Raw genomic sequence first — 16,522 nt, forward strand, 5'->3', positions numbered from 1 at the left:
GGTGAATGGGGTTGTTGACTTTTGCCTCTTATTTTGAGGATGGTTGAGTCTCAGCTTCCTGGCTACTTCTTGGCAAATACGGGCCATGATGAAGCATCAACTTTGGAGCTGGAAGGGCTGAGGTTGACTCCTGAGTCTACCACATAATAGCTGTGGGACCTTCGTTATCAGGAGAACCTGCTCCCGATGGTTACACGGGTTCTTTTCTATTTCCTAAGTGTCTCGGCTGGTTTGAGAAATAAAGGGAAAGAGCACAAGAGAGAGAAATTTAAAGCTGGGTGTCTGGGGGAGACATCACATGTCGGCAGGATCCATGATGTTCCCCAAGTTGTAAAACCAGCAAGTTTTTATTAGCAATTTTCAAAAGGGGAGGGAGTGCACGAATAGGGTGTGGGTCACAGAGATCACATACTTCACCAGGTAATAAAATATCACAAAGCAAGTGGAGGCAGGGTGAGATCACAGGACCACCGGATGGGGGGAAATTAAGATTGCTAATGAAGTTTCAGGCACGCATTGTCATTGATATCATCTTATCAGGAGACAGTGTTTGAGAGCAGACAACCTGTCTGACCAAAATTTATTAGGTGGGAATTTCCTCGTCCTAATAAGCCTGGGAGCGCTACAGGAGACTGGGCTTATTTCATCCCTTTGGCTTCAACCATAAAAGACTGCATGCTTCTAAGGGGGCCATTTATAGGCCTACCCTCAGGGTGCATTCTCTTTCTCAGGGATGTTCCTTGCTGAGAAAAAGAATTCAGCGATATTTCTCCTATTTGCTTTTGAAAGAGGAGAAATATGGCTCTGTTCTGTCTGGCTCACCGGCAGCCAGAAGTCTTATCTCTGGTGTTCCCTGAACATTGCTGTTATCCTGTTCTTTTGTCAAGATGCCCAGGTTTCATATTGTTCAAACACACGTGTTCTACAAACAATTTGTGCAGTTGACACAATCATCAGAGGGTCCTGAGGTGACATTCATCCTCCCCAGCTTATGAAGAAGATGACAGGATTAAGAGATTAAAGACAGGTGTAGGAAATCACAAGGGTATTGATTGGGGAAGTGATAAGTGTCCATGAAATCTTCACAATTTATGTTCAGAGATTGCAGTAAAGACAGGCATAAGAAATTATAAAAGTATTAATTTGGGGAACTAATAAATGTCTGTGAAATCTTCACAATTTATGTTCTTCTGCCATGGCTTCAGCCAGTCCCTCCGTTTGGGGTCCCTGACTTCCTGCAACACTTGGTCAAGTCATTTGACTTCTCTGAGTCTCAGTGTCCTGACTGGTCAAATGGGGGTAATAATGCCTGTCTTCTGGGATATTAGGTTTAATCTGATGCAATTAAAAAATATTAATTTAATAAAATCTCAACAAATCAGAGTTGTTAGTTTCACTGGATGACCATTCTAATCACTAAGATCTTCCAGAAAATTGCTTGATTCCCCAAGAGACATAAAATTGAGACTAGGAAAAACCAGGTGTCAGCCATATCTACAGGTCAGTTCCAGCTCTAAAGCAAACACGATGACCTAAAGGCCTCGAGAGGTTTATTCCAGATGGCAATTAAAGGGGGCAGCCGATGATTAGATGCCTTGGGAAGCAATAAGAATTTCCCTGGGCAGATGTGTTTTTCCTACAGTGTTGTATCCATTTTCACTTTCCTTGGGAACAACTATTTTATTTTATTTTATTTTATTTTATTTATTTTTTGAGACAGGGTCTTACTCTGTCGCCCAAGCTGAAGTGCAGTGGCACAATCTCAACTCACCGCAACCTCTGCCTCCTGGGTTCATGCGATCCTCCTGCCTCAGCATCCCGAGTACCGGAGACTACAGGTGCACACCACCATGCCTGGCTAATTTTTGTATTTTTGTAGAGATGGGGTTTTGCCATGTTGGTCAGGCTGGTCTCAAACTCCTGACCTCAGGTAATCTGCCCTCCTTGGTCTCTCAAAGTGCTGGGATTACCGGCATCAGCCACTGCACCTAGCCTATTTTCATTTTTTGAGACAGGGTCTTGTTCTGTCACCCAGGCTGGAGTGCGATGGCACAATAATGGGGCATTGCAGCCTCAACCTCCTGGACTCAAGTAATCCTCCTGCCTCAGCCTCCCAAGTAGCTGGGACTTCAGGCATGTGCTACCATGCTCAGCTAACTTTTTGTTTGTTTGTTTCTTTTAGAGACAGAGTCTTACTATGTTGCGTAGGCTTGTCTTGAACTCTTGGACTCAAGCAATCCTCCTGCCTTAGTGCTCGGATTACAGGTGTGAGCCTCCATGCCAGGTGTGAGCAACTCTTTTAAAAGAGCCTGCAGGCTGAGCATGGTGGCTCGCGCCTGTAATCCCAGCACTTTGGAAGGCCAAGGCAGGCGGATCACTTGAGGCCAGGAGTTCGAGACCAGCCTTGCCAACATGGTGAAAACCCATCTCTATTAAAAACACAGAAAAAAAATACAAAAATGAAATACAAAAATTAGCCGGGCATGGTGGTGCTCGCTTGTAATCCCAGCTACTCAGAAGGCTGAGGCCAGAGAATTGCTTGAACCCAGGAGGCAGAGGTTGCAGTGAACCGAGATTACACCACTGCACTCCAGCAACATAGAGAGACTCTTTAAAAAAAAAAAAAAAAAAAAAAAAAGCCTGCGGATCACTGGGTTTCCCTCTTTCTTTGGAGCCATGTGTGGCAGCCCAAGATTTGGCACCTACCTGGTCTGTATGGGGCAAGCCCCTGAGCAACTTGGGCCATAAAATGGCAAATCCAGGACTGACCTTATTCCTTCGTGGGACTGTCATCTCCCTGATTAGTTCCTGTTGTAGTGTGTTTTAATTTTATCTTTAAAAAAAAAAAACAAAACCCATAAGACATTATTCAGGTAATATTTGTATAGCTGTACCCACATATTTACCACTTTTTTTTTTTCCTCTAAGTCTTCTGGTTAGGGAATGCCACTTTATTTTTATTGTCATCCTTTCTTGCATTTTGTACATACAGGCAAGTGTGCTGAGTAATAATGGGGGCAGTCCAGAGTATGGCAGGAACTTCAAGAAAGGAGACCTGACTTAGTCTGGGGTCAGGGAAAGCCTCCTGGAAGAATGATATTAGGCTGAAACTTGAAAGGTGGGCTCACAGAGCTGGCAAAGTAAGAGTGCCCAGGTGGGTGAAGGCCCAGGAGCCTTCACAGTCCTGGGATCCCGTGCAAGTGGTTGGGCATGATTGGGAAAAGGATGAGGAAGGCTGGATAGGCTGGCAGACATGGCCCAAATTGTGGAAAACTGTCTCAGCCATGAAGGGTCTCCAAATGGCCCCTTAGTTGGTTGAGTCTAAAATGGGCAGGAATTGATGTGAACCACACTCAGTCATAGACCCTGAGACTTCACAATACCTGGAAACATTGGTTCAACGATGATGCCTGACCATGGTTACTGGAAACCAGTGAACTCTGCTAGCACTCATTCCATCTTTACCAAAGAGAAGAGGAGGGAATATTAGAAACTTCTGCCCTGTATTTTTGCAGAGAAACTAGAGAGAAAGAGAAGAGACTCAGTGATTAGGGAGGTTCAATTTTTAGGAACCAACCCTTCAGGGGATCGGTTGGTAGTATCTCTCGCTTACTGTGTTCTCTCTCTGTTTTGCAGTGTATCATTATTTTGTGGATATTATAACATGGAACAAGAATATCAGAAGAGGGGACATTACCATCAAATTGAGAGACAAAGCTGGAAACACAACAGAATCCAAAATCAATCAGTAAGTTGAGATACAATTGTTCTCAGTGCGCTATTGCAGTGCGCTATTTCCCTTTTTGCTCAGAGAAATTAAATCAAAATCCACCTACTTTGTTATTTATAGATCTGTGCTTTTCCTTGTTCTATAAAAGATATAAGGGGACCTATTGCTTAGTTGCTTCCCTGGCTCTTGATCTCCCAGGCTCTTTACAAACGGGATTGGTGCAAGGGTTTTCTTTCCTTCCCTCCTTCTCTTCTTCCTTTCTTTCCTTCCTCCCTTTTTCCTTCCTGTCCTCCCTCTTTACCTCCCTTTCTCCCTTCATTCCTCTCCTCCTTACTTCCTTTGATTAAACATGTAATACTAAAGTTATCCTTGTTTGCTATGAAGGATTTAAACAATAAAGGAATATGCTGATTTAATTATCCCACATTGTATACATAGATCAAAACATCACCTTTTATCCACTAAATCTATATAATTATGATTCTCATTATCAATAAAAAACAATAATTTTAAAAAAGGAATTTGCAACATAAAAGTACAAGTCCTTGCCAAATCTCACCAACAATCCCAGCCCCAAAGGCAAAAGACATCTCTACTCACACACATTTCTATTCTTTCATGAGCTCATAATACATATGTAAACATATATAATACATATATAACATATATATGTGTGTTTGTATTATGTTTCTGAAACTCAGGAAATGTTATTTGCTGCTGGGCATGGTGGCTCAGGTCTGTAATCCTAGCACTTTAGGAGGCCAAGGCAGGCAGATTACCTGAGGTCGGGAGTTCAAGACTAGCCTGGCCAACATGGTAAAACCCCATCTCTACTAAAAATACAACAATTAGCATGTGTGGTGGCGGGCGCTTGTAGTCCCAACTACTTGGGAGGCTGAGCCACGAGAATGGCTTGAACCCGGCGAGGCAGAGGTTGCAGTGAGCCAAGATCATGCCACTGTACTGCAGCCTGGGCAACAGAGCAAGACTCCATCTAAAAAGAAAAAGAAAAAGAAAAGAAAAGAAAAGAAAATGTAATTTGCAATAAAAATTGGAAACATTCTAAAAATCTAACAATGGGAAAATGGTTAATGTAAATATTCCCACTATACATTGAAGTCATTTATAAAACATAAACAAGGAAATGCTTATAATATGCTAAGTGAAAAATGTAGAATATCAAATTATATAAAGCATAAAATTAGCTTAACAATGTAAAAATCAATGAAAAGGAAACATGCCAAAATGTTACATTGCCCTTTGGGTGGTGGGAATTTGAGTGGTTTTTTTTTTCCAACTTCTCTTTTCTTTTTAACTTTCTGATGGATATATACATATATATGTTTAAAATTAATACTTTAGAAAATCTTTATTCTCAGGAAAAGGGGGGAGGAGGCTTTAAGCAAAGGAACTTGAAGCTCATTTTATTCAGGAAATGTTTTCTGGGACCTACTGTTTACCAAGCACTTGGGCTGTCTCTTGGCCACATCCATAGAAGACTGGGTAGAATGTCATCTGAAAGTGGCAGTCACCCTATGGGTTCATTGTGTAGATAAAGAGAGAAAGTGGGTGTGGGGTGGGTGGTTTGTAGGTGGCTTTTTAAAATGCATTTTTGGATCATGATAATAACAACCTTTGTTTATTGAACTAAGCATGTTATACAAATTGGCTAATGCAATTATACCAAAACCCTATGAGGTACTACTACCATTCCCATTTCATCTATGAAGAAACTGAGGCTCAGAGAGACCAAGTAATTTGGCCAGTATCACACAGCTGATCAATGTGAATCAGGTGAAATTAGAAGCAGGTCTATCCAACCCCAGCACCTATAGTTTTAATCACTACATTAGATTCCTCCCATTAAGCTGTATTGCTCCCCCTATCCCCACCATACTTGAAGTTTGGGAGTGCAGCAGTGTTTTTTTGTTTGTTTTTTGTTTTTTTGAGATAGAGTCTAACTCCGTCCCCCAGGGTGGAGTGCAGTGGCGCGATCTCAGCTCACTGCAAGCTCCACCTCCTGGGTTCACGCCATTCTCCTGCCTCAGCCTCCCTAGTAGCTGGGACTACAGGCACCCACCACCACACCCGGCTAATTTTTTGTATTTTTAGTAGAGACGGGGTTTCATTGTGTTAGCCAGGATGGTCTCGATCTCCTGACTTCATGATCTGCCCGCCTCGGCTTCCCAAAGTACTGGGATTACAGGCGTGAGCCACCGCGCGGGGCTGGTTATTATTATTATTTTTTTAGGGTTCCCTGCTGATCTGTTTCATAGCTAATGTCCCCCACATTCACAGTGGGGCAGCATTTTCAGGGAGATCACCGCTATGGGGCGCATCTTGAGGAATCTTCAGTGAGGAAGCAAGAGCAGAGATCTTATCTAGATTTAGAATTTTCTATTCTGGAGATTCTAAGAACTAGCAGGGAAGATTGTGCAATTATGTAATGAAATTTTCCCACCTAGCAAAACTTAAGTATTCTGTCAATAATTTGTTACATATTTGCTTTACATGTGTCTTAGAATTTTTTTTTTTTTTTTTTTTTTTTTTTTTTTATTATACTTTAAGTTCTAGGGTACATGTGCATAACGTGCAGGTTTGTTACATATGTATACTTATGCCATGTTGGTGTGCTGCACCCATCAACTCGTCAGCACCCATCAATTCATCATTTATATCATGTATAACTCCCCAATGCAATCCCTCCCTCCTCCCCCCTCCCCCCTCCCCATGATAGACCCCAGTGTGTGATGTTCCCCTTCCCGAGTCCAAGTGATCTCATTGTTCAGTTCCCACCTATGAGTGAGAACATGCGGTGTTTGGTTTTCTCTTCTTGTGATAGTTTGCTAAGAATGATGGTTTCCAGCTGCATCCATGTCCCTACAAAGGACGCAAACTCATCCTTTTTTATGGCTGCATAGTATTCCATGGTGTATATGTGCCACATTTTCTTAATCCAGTCTGTCACAGATGGACATTTGGGTTGATTCCAAGTCTTTGCTATTGTGAATAGTGCCGCAATAAACATACGTGTACATGTGTCTTTGTAGTAGACTAATTTATAATCCTTTGGGTATATACCCAGTAGTGGGATGGCTGGGTCATATGGTACATCTAGTTCTAGATCCTTGAGGAATTGCCATACTGTTTTCCATAATGGTTGAACTAGTTTACAATCCCACCAACAGTGTAAAAGTGTTCCTATTTCTCCACATCCTCTCCAACACCTGTTGTTTCCTGACTTCTTAATGATTGCCATTCTAACTGGTGTGAGATGGTATCTCATTGTGGTTTTGATTTGCATTTCTCTGATGGCCAGTGATGATGAGCATTTTTTCATGTGTCTGTTGGCTGTATGAATATCTTCTTTTGAGAAATGTCTGTTCATATCCTTTCCCCACTTTTTGATGGGGTTGTTTGTTTTTTTCTCGTATATTTGTTTGAGTTCTTTGTAGATTCTGGATATTAGCCCTTTGTCAGATGAGTAGGTTGCAAAAATTTTCTCCCATTCTGTAGGTTGCCTGTTCACTCTGATGGTAGTTTCTTTTGCTGTGCAAAAGCTCTTAAGTTTAATTAGATCCCATTTGTCAATTTTGGCTTTTGCTGCCGTTGCTTTTGGTGTTTTAGACATGAAGTCCTTGCCCATGCCTATGTCCTGAATGGTACTACCTAGATTTTCTTCTAGGGTTTTTATGGTATTAGGTCTAACATTTAAGTCTCTAATCCATCTTGAATTAATCTTCGTATAAGGGGTAAGGAAAGGATCCAGTTTCAGCTTTCTACTTATGGCTAGCCAATTTTCCCAGCACCATTTATTAAATAGGGAATCCTTTCCCCATTTCTTGTTTCTCTCAGGTTTGTCAAAGATCAGATGGCTGTAGATGTGCGGTATTATTTCTGAGGACTCTGTTCTGTTCCATTGGTCTATATCTCTGTTTTGGTACCAGTACCATGCTGTTTTGGTTACTGTAGCCTTGTAGTATAGTTTGAAGTCAGGTAGTGTGACGCCTCCAGCTTTGTCCTTTTGACTTAGGATTGTCTTGGCAATGCGGGCTCTTTTTTGGTTCCATATGAACTTTAAAGCAGTTTTTTCCAATTCTGTGAAGAAACTCATTGGTAGCTTGATGGGGATGGCATTGAATCTATAAATAACCTTCGGGAGTATGGCCATTTTCACGATATTGATTCTTCCTATCCATGAGCATGGTATGTTCTTCCATTTGTTTGTGTCCTCTTTGATTTCACTGAGCAGTGGTTTGTAGTTCTCCTTGAAGAGGTCCTTTACATCCCTTGTAAGCTGGATTCCTAGGTATTTTATTCTCTTTGAAGCAATTGTGAATGGAAGTTCATTCCTGATTTGGCTCTCTGCTTGTCTGTTGCTGGTGTATAAGAATGCTTGTGATTTTTGCACATTAATTTTGTATCCTGAGACTTTGCTGAAGTTGCTTATCAGCTTAAGGAGATTTTGGGCTGAGACGATGGGGTTTTCTAAATATACAATCATGTCATCTGCCAACAGGGACAATTTGACTTCTTCTTTTCCTAACTGGATACCCTTGATTTCTTTCTCTTGCCTGATTGCCCTAGCCAGAACTTCCAACACTATGTTGAATAGGAGTGGTGAGAGAGGGCATCCCTGTCTTGTGCCAGTTTTCAAAGGGAATTTTTCCAGTTTTTGCCCATTCAGTATGATATTAGCTGTGGGTTTGTCATAAATAGCTCTTATTATTTTGAGGTACGTTCCATCAATACCGAATTTATTGAGCGTTTTTAGCATGAAGGGCTGTTGAATTTTGTCAAAAGCCTTTTCTGCATCTATTGAGATGATCATGTGGTTCTTGTCTTTGGTTCTGTTTATATGCTGGATTACGTTTATTGATTTGCGAATGTTGAACCAGCCTTGCATCCCAGGGATGAAGCCCACTTGATCATGGTGGATAAGCTTTTTGATGTGCTGCTGAATCCGGTTTGCCAGTATTTTATTGAGGATTTTTGCATCAATATTCATCAGGGATATTGGTCTAAAATTCTCTTTTTTTGTTGTGTCTCTGCCAGGCTTTGGTATCAGGATGATGTTGGCCTCATAAAATGAGTTAGGGAGGATTCCCTCTTTTTCTATTGATTGGAATAGTTTCAGAAGGAATGGTACCAGCTCCTCCTTGTACCTCTGGTAGAATTCAGCTGTGAATCCATCTGGTCCTGGACTTTTTTTGGTGGGTAGGCTATTAATTGTTGCCTCAATTTCAGAGCCTGCTATTGGTCTATTCAGGGATTCAACTTCTTCCTGGTTTAGCCTTGGGAGAGTGTAAGTGTCCAGGAAATTATCCATTTCTTCTAGATTTTCTAGTTGATTTGCGTAGAGGCGTTTATAGTATTCTCTGATGGTAGTTTGTATTTCTGTGGGGTCAGTGGTGATATCCCCTTTATCATTTTTTATTGCATCGATTTGATTCCTCTCTCTTTTTTTCTTTATTAGCCTTGCTAGCGGTCTGTCAATTTTGTTGATCTTTTCAAAAAACCAACTCCTGGATTCATTGATTTTTTGGAGGGTTTTTTGTGTCTCTATCTCCTTCAGTTCTGCTCTGATCTTAGTTATTTCTTGCCTTCTGCTAGCTTTTGAATGTGATTGCTCTTGCCTCTCTAGTTCTTTTAATTGTGATGTTAGAGTGTCCATTTTAGATCTTTCCTGTTTTCTCTTGTGGGCATTTAGTGCTATAAATTTCCCTCTACACACTGCTTTAAATGTGTCCCAGAGATTCTGGTATGTTGTATCTTTGTTCTCATTGGTTTCAAAGAACATCTTTATTTCCGCTTTCATTTCGTTATGTACCCAGTAGTCATTCAGGAGCAGGTTGTTCAGTTTCCATGTAGTTGAGCGGTTTTGATTGAGTTTCTTAGTCCTGAGTTCTAGTTTGATTGCACTGTGGTCTGAGAGACAGTTTGTTATAATTTCTGTTCTTTTACATTTGCTGAGGAGTACTTTACTTCCAATTATGTGGTCAATTTTGGAATAAGTGCGATGTGGTGCTGAGAAGAATGTATATTCTGTTGATTTGGGGTGGAGAGTTCTATAGATGTCTATTAGGTCCGCTTGGTGCAGAGATGAGTTCAATTCCTGGATATCCTTGTTAACTTTCTGTCTCGTTGATCTGTCTAATGTTGACAGCGGAGTGTTGAAGTCTCCCATTATTATTGTATGGGAGTCTAAGTCTCTTTGTAAGTCTCTAAGGACTTGCTTTATGAATCTGGGTGCTCCTTTATTGGGTGCATATATATTTAGGAGAGTTAGCTCTTCCTGTTGAATTGATCCCTTTACCATTATGTAATGGCCTTCTTTGTCTCTTTTGATCTTTGATGGTTTAAAGTCTGTTTTATCAGAGACTAGGATTGCAACCCCTGCTTTTTTTTGTTCTCCATTTGCTTGGTAGATCTTCCTCCATCCCTTTATTTTGAGCCTATGTATGTCTCTGCATGTGAGATGGGTCTCCTGAATACAGCAGACTGATGGGTCTTCACTCTTTATCCAGTTTGCCAGTCTGTGTCTTTTAATTGGAGCATTTAGTCCATTTACATTTAAGGTTAATATTGTTATGTGTGAACTTGATCCTGCCATTATGATATTAACTGGTTATTTTGCTCGTTAGTTGATGCAGTTTCTTCCTAGCCTCGATGGTCTTTACATTTTGCCATGTTTTTGCGATGGCTGGTACCGGTTGTTCCTTTCCATGTTTAGGGCTTCCTTCAGGGTCTCTTGTAAGGCAGGCCTGGTGGTGACAAAATCTCTAAGCATTTGCTTATCTGTAAAGGATTTTATTTCTCCTTCACTTATGAAACTTAGTTTGGCTGGATATGAAATTCTGGGTTTAAAATTCTTTTCTTGAAGAACGTTGAATATTGGCCCCCACTCTCTTCTGGCTTGTAGAGTTTCTGCCGAGAGATCTGCTGTTAGTCTGATGGGCTTCCCTTTGTGGGTGACCCGACCTTTCTCTCTGGCTGCCCTTAAGATTTTTTCCTTCATTTCAACTTTGGTGAATCTGGCAATTATGTGTCTTGGAGTTGCTCTTCTGGAGGAGTATCTTTGTGGCGTTCTCTGTATTTCCTGAATTTGAATGTTGGCCTGCCCTACTAGGTTGGGGAAGTTCTCCTGGATGATATCCTGAAGAGTGTTTTCCAACTTGGTTCCATTTTCCCCCTCACTTTCAGGCACCCCAATCAGACGTAGATTTGGTCTTTTTACGTAATCCCATACTTCTTGCAGGCTTTGCTCATTTCTTTTTCTTCTTTTTTCTTTTGGTTTCTCTTCTCGCTTCATTTCATTCATTTGATCTTCAATCGCTGATACTCTTTCTTCCAGTTGATCGAGTCGGTTACTGAAGCTTGTGCATTTGTCACGTATTTCTCGTGTCATGGTTTTCATCTCTGTCATTTCGTTTATGATCTTCTCTGCATTAATGAGTCTAGCTGTCAATTCTTCCACTCTTTTTTCAAGATTTTTAGTTTCTTTGCGCTGGGTACGTAATTCCTCCTTTAGCTCTGATAAGTTTGATGGACTGAAGCCTTCTTCTCTCCTCTCGTCCAAGTCATTCTCTGACCAGCTTTGATCCGTTGCTGGTGATGGGCTGCGCTCCTTTGCAGGGGGAGATGCGCTCTTATTTTTTGAATTTCCAGCTTTTCTGCCCTGCTTCTTCCCCATCTTTGTGGTTTTATCTGTCTCTGGTCTTTGATGGTGGTGACGAACTGATGGGGTTTTGGTATAGGTGTCCTTCCTGTTTGATAGTTTTCCTTCTGACAGTCAGAAGGACTGTCTGTTGGTCTGTTGGAGATTGCTTGAGGTCCACTCCAGACCCTGTTTGCCTGGGTATCAGCAGCAGAGGTTGCCGAAGATAGAATATTGCTGAACAGCGAGTGTACCTGTCTGATTCTTCCTTTGGAAGTGTCCTCTCAGGGGTGTACTCCACCCTGTGAGGTGTGGGGTGTCAGACTGCCCCTAGTGGGGGATTTCTCCCAGCTAGGCTACTCAGGGGTCAGGGACACACCTGAGCAGGCAGTCTGTCCGTTCTCAGATCTCAACCTCCGCGTTGGGAGATCCGCGGCTCTCCCCAAAGCTGTCAGACAGAGTCGTTCGCGTCTGCACCGGCTCCCGCTACTTCCCCTGTTGGTCTTCAGCTGTGCGCTGTCCCCAGAGGTGGAGACTACAGAGACAGGCAGGCTTCCTTGAGCTGCTGTGAGCTCCACCCAGTTCGAGCTTCCCAGCGGCTTTGTTTACCTACTTAAGCCTCAGCAATGGCGGGCGCCCCTCCCCCAGCCTCGCTGCTGCCTTGTGGATAGATCGCGGCAGACTGCTGTGTTAGCAGTGAGGGAGGCTTCGTGGGCATGGGACCCTCCCGGCCAGGTGTGGGATATATTCTCCTGGAATGCCTGTATGCTTACAGCGCAGTATTGGGGTGGGAGTTACCCGATTTTCCAGGTGTTGTGTGTCTCAGTTCCCCTGGCTAGGAAAACGGATCCCCTTCCCCCTTGCGCTTCCAGGTGAGGCGATGCCTCGCCCTGCTTCAGCTCTCGCTGGTCAGGCTGCAGCAGCTGACCAGCACCGATTGTCCGGCACTCCCTAGTGAGATGACCCCAGTACCTCAGTTGAAAATGCAGAAATCACCGGTCTTCTGTGTCGCTCGCGCTGGGAGTTGGAGACTGGAGTTGTTCCTATTCGGCCATCTTGCTCCGCCCCTTTTTTTTTTCTTGAAACAGGGTTTCACTCTGTCACACAGGCTGGAGTGCAGTGGCGAGATCATGGCTTACCGTAGCTCAACCGCCTGGGCTCAAGCGATTCTCTGGGCTCAGCTTTCAGAGTAACTGGAACTAAGTGCACCACCATGCCTAGCTACTTTTTAATTTTTTTGTAGAGATGAGGTGTCACTATTGCCCAGGCTAGGCTTGAACTCCTGAGCTCAAGCTATCCTCCCGCCTCGGCCTCCCAAAGTGCAGGGATTACAGGCATGAGCCACCACACCCAGCCCAATTTTTAATTTTATATAGTGAATGTCTCCTAAGTAGGAATTCTTAAATTTGGAGTTTTGTATCTTGATTAAGATAAATACCTTAACATCTTTAATGCATATTCTTATTTTAGTCCTGTTTGTGAAAACGTCACTATCAATCAGAGACTATGTACAAAAAGGAAATAATCGTTATATTACATGGTGAGATTATGGGTACTTTTTTTTTCAAGATGAACTTTATCATTTTTTAAATTATTTTTACAATTTAAGAAAAAGAAAATGATATTAGAGCATGTACCCTGAGTTGATCCAGTCTTACCAGACTATGGGAATAGTCAAGGTTATTATTGGTCTGGAGACTCTCCCTGGATTCATGTATTTGTATTTGCTTTTTAAAAAAATAATTTTAAAAGGCCAAGCCCAGTGACTTATTCCTGTAATCCCAGCACTTTGGGAGGCTGAGGCGGGAGGATAGCTTGAGCCCAGGAGTTTGAAACCAGCCTGGACAACATAGCAAGACTCTGTCTGTACAGAAAACAAACAAACAAACAAACAAACAAACAAACAGCTGGGCTTGGTGGTATGTGCCTGTAGTCCCAGCTACTCAAGAGGCTCAGCCGAGGGGATCGCTTGAATCCAGGAGTTTGAAACTACAGTGAGCTAGGATTACACCACTGCACTCCAGCCTGAGTGACAGAGTGAGATCTTGTCTCAAAAAATAAAATTAAAAATTGAGATGTAATTCACATAAAATTCGCCCCCTTTTTTTATTATTTTATTTTATTTTATTTTTGAGACAGAGTCTCGCTTTGTCACCCAGACTGGAGTGCAGTGGCGCGATCTCTGCTCACTGCAATCTCTACCTTGCAGGTTCAAGTGATTCTCCTGCTTCAGCCTCCCGAGTAGCTAGGATTACAGGCACCTGCCACCATGCCCAGATAATTTTTGTATTTTTAGTAGAGACGGGGTTTCACCATGTTGGCCAGGCTGGTCTCTTATTCCTGACCTCAGGTGATCCGCCTGCCTCAGCCTCCCAAAGTGCTGGGATTACAAGCGTGAGCCACTTCGCCAGCCACATTCACATTTTAAAACATACAATTTGGCTGGGTGCAGTGGCTTATGCTGGTATCCCAGCAGTTTGGGATGCTAAGGCATGGGGAATCACTTGAACTCAGGAGTTTGAGACTAGCCTGAGCAACATGGTGAAACCCATCTCTACAAAAAATACAAAAATTAGCTGGGTGTAATGACTTGTGCCTGTAGTCTCAGCTACTCAAAAGGCTGGGAGGTGGTAGGATAGCTTGAGGAGGCAGAGGTTGCACTGAGAGCCAAGATTGTGCCATTGCACTCCAGCCTGGTCAACAGAGCCAGACCCTGTCTCAAAAAAAAAAAAAAAAAAAAATTAAAAAACATTTTAAAATAAAGTATACAATTTAGTAAATTTTAGTATAGTCACAAAATGTACAACAATCACTATCATTAAATTCCAAACCATTTTCATCATCTCAAAAAGAAACCCTATATCCTTTAGTAGTAATTCTACATGTCTACTCCCTACCCGCTGGCAACCACTAAACTTTCTCTGAATTTGCCTATTCTGGACATATCCTATAAAGATAATCATACGATATGTGACCTTTTGTGCCTGGCTTTGTTTGGTTAATTTAATGTTTTCTTTCTTTTTTTTTTTTTTTTGAGACGGAGTCTTGCTCTGTCGCCCGGGCTGGAGTGCAGTGGCCTGATCTCAGCTCACTGCAAGCTCCGCCTCCCGGGTTTACGCCATTCTCCTGCCTCAGCCACCGGAGTAGCTGGGACTACAGGCGCCCGCCACCTCGCCCGGCTAGTTTTTTGTATTTTTAGTAGAGACGGGGTTTCACCGTGTTAGTCAGGATGGTCTCGATCTCCTGACCTCGTGATCCGCCCGTCTCGGCCTCCCAAAGTGCTGGGATTACAGGCTTGAGCCACCGCGCCCGGCCAGTTTTCTTTCTTTTTTTTTTGAGACAGAGTTTTGCTCTTATTGCCCAAGCTGGAGTGCAATGGCACGATCTCCGCTCACCGAAACCTCCGTCCCCCTGGGTTCAAGCGATTCTCTTGCCTCAGCCTCACGAGTAGCTGGAATTACAGGCATGCTCCACCACACCCGGATATATGAATATATATATTTTTTTTTTTTTTTTTTTTTTTTTTGAGACGCAGTCTCACTCTTGTCGCCCAGGCTGAAATGCAGTGGCACGATCTCTGCTCACTGCAATCTCTGCCTCCTGGGTTCAAGCAATTCTCCTGCCTCAACCTCCTGAGTAGCTAGGATTACAGGTGCCCACACCACGCCCAGCTGTTTGTACTTTTAGTAGAGACGGAGTTTTACCATGTTGGCCAGGATGGTCTCGAACTCCTGACCTCAGGTGATCCTCCCACCTCGGCCTCCCAAAGTGCTGGGATTACAGGCGTGAGCCACTGCACCGGGCTTAATTTTATATTTTTAGTAGAGATGGGGTTTCTTCATGTTGGTCAGGCTGGTCTCGAACTCCCAACTTCAGGTGATCCACCCACCTCAGCCTCCCAAAGTGCTGGGATTACAGGTATGAGCCACCTCGCCCAGTCAGTTTAATGTTTTCAAGATTCATCCAAGTTGCAGCATGTAGCAATACTTTGTTCCTTTTTGTGGCCAGTGTTCCAATGTATTTATATGCCACATTTCATTCATCAGTTCATGGGCGTTTGGATTGTTTCCACTTTTTGACAATTATCAATAATGCTGCTATGAACATTTGGATAAAAGTTTTTATGTGACCATGTTTTCGTTTCTCTTGGGTATATACCAGGAACGGAATTACTGGGTCATATGGTAATTCTATGTTGAACATTTTTAGGAACTGCCAAACTATTCTTGGCAGTTGTACTGTTTAACATTCCCACCAGCAATGTATGAGGGTTCCAATTTCTCCACTTCCTTGCCAACACTTGTTATTGTCTGTCTTTTAAAGAAAATTCTTTTTGGCCAGGCGTGGTGGTTTACACCTGTAATCTCAGCACTTCGTGAGGCCGAGGTGGGTGGCTCACCTGAGGTCAGGAGTTGGAAACCAGCCTGGCTAACATGGCGAAACCCTGTTTCTACTAAAATTACAAAAAATTGGCTGGGTACAGTGGCTCACGCCTGTAATCCCAGCACTCTGGGAGGCCGAAGCGGGGCAGATCACGAGGTCAGGAGATCGAGACCATCCTGGCTAACATGGTGAAACCCCGTCTGTACTAAAAATACAAAAAATTAGCCAGGTGTGGTGGTGGGCGCCTGTAGTCCCAGGTACTCGGGAGGCTGAGGCAGGAGAATTGCTTGAACCCAGGAGGCAGAGGTTGCAGTGAGTCGAGATCATGTCGCTACACTCCAGCCTGGGTGACAGAGCGACACTCCATCTCAAAAAAAAAAAAAAAAAAAAAAAAATCAGCCGGGTGTGGTGGCACACGCCTGTAATCCCAGCTACTCAGGAGGCTGAGGCAGGAGAATTGCTTGAACCCAGGAGGCGGAGGTTGCAGTGAGCTGAGATTGCGCCATTGCACTCCAGCCTGGGCAACAAGAGCAAAACTCCGTCTCAAAAAAAAAAAAATTCTTTTTTATTGTGGTAAAAATAAATAACATAAAAATTACCATCTTAATCATTTTTTTGGCGTACAGTTTAGTAGTGTTAAGTATATTCACATTGTTGTGAAGTAGATTTCCAGAACTTTTTCATCTTGTGAAACCAAAACTCTATACCCATTAAACAACTTCCCTTCCCCCACCCCAAAGTAAACACTATTC

General features: G+C 42.9%; 1 protein-coding gene across 2 annotated transcripts in view; it reads left to right on the forward strand.

The window, feature by feature from the left end:
• LIPH (lipase H) overlaps window positions 1-16,522 on the forward strand; it is a 61,852-nt gene that overhangs the window by 36,962 nt on the left and 8,368 nt on the right. For both annotated transcript variants that reach the window (XM_010376594.2, XM_030931044.1), the window contains one exon: window positions 3,637-3,748. In XM_010376594.2, coding sequence (XP_010374896.1) covers window positions 3,637-3,748 — 112 coding nt within the window. The remainder of the gene's footprint in view (window positions 1-3,636; window positions 3,749-16,522) is intronic.

Source organism: Rhinopithecus roxellana, chromosome 1 (genome assembly GCF_007565055.1).
Source record: "Rhinopithecus roxellana isolate Shanxi Qingling chromosome 1, ASM756505v1, whole genome shotgun sequence".
NCBI lineage: Eukaryota > Metazoa > Chordata > Mammalia > Primates > Cercopithecidae > Rhinopithecus > Rhinopithecus roxellana.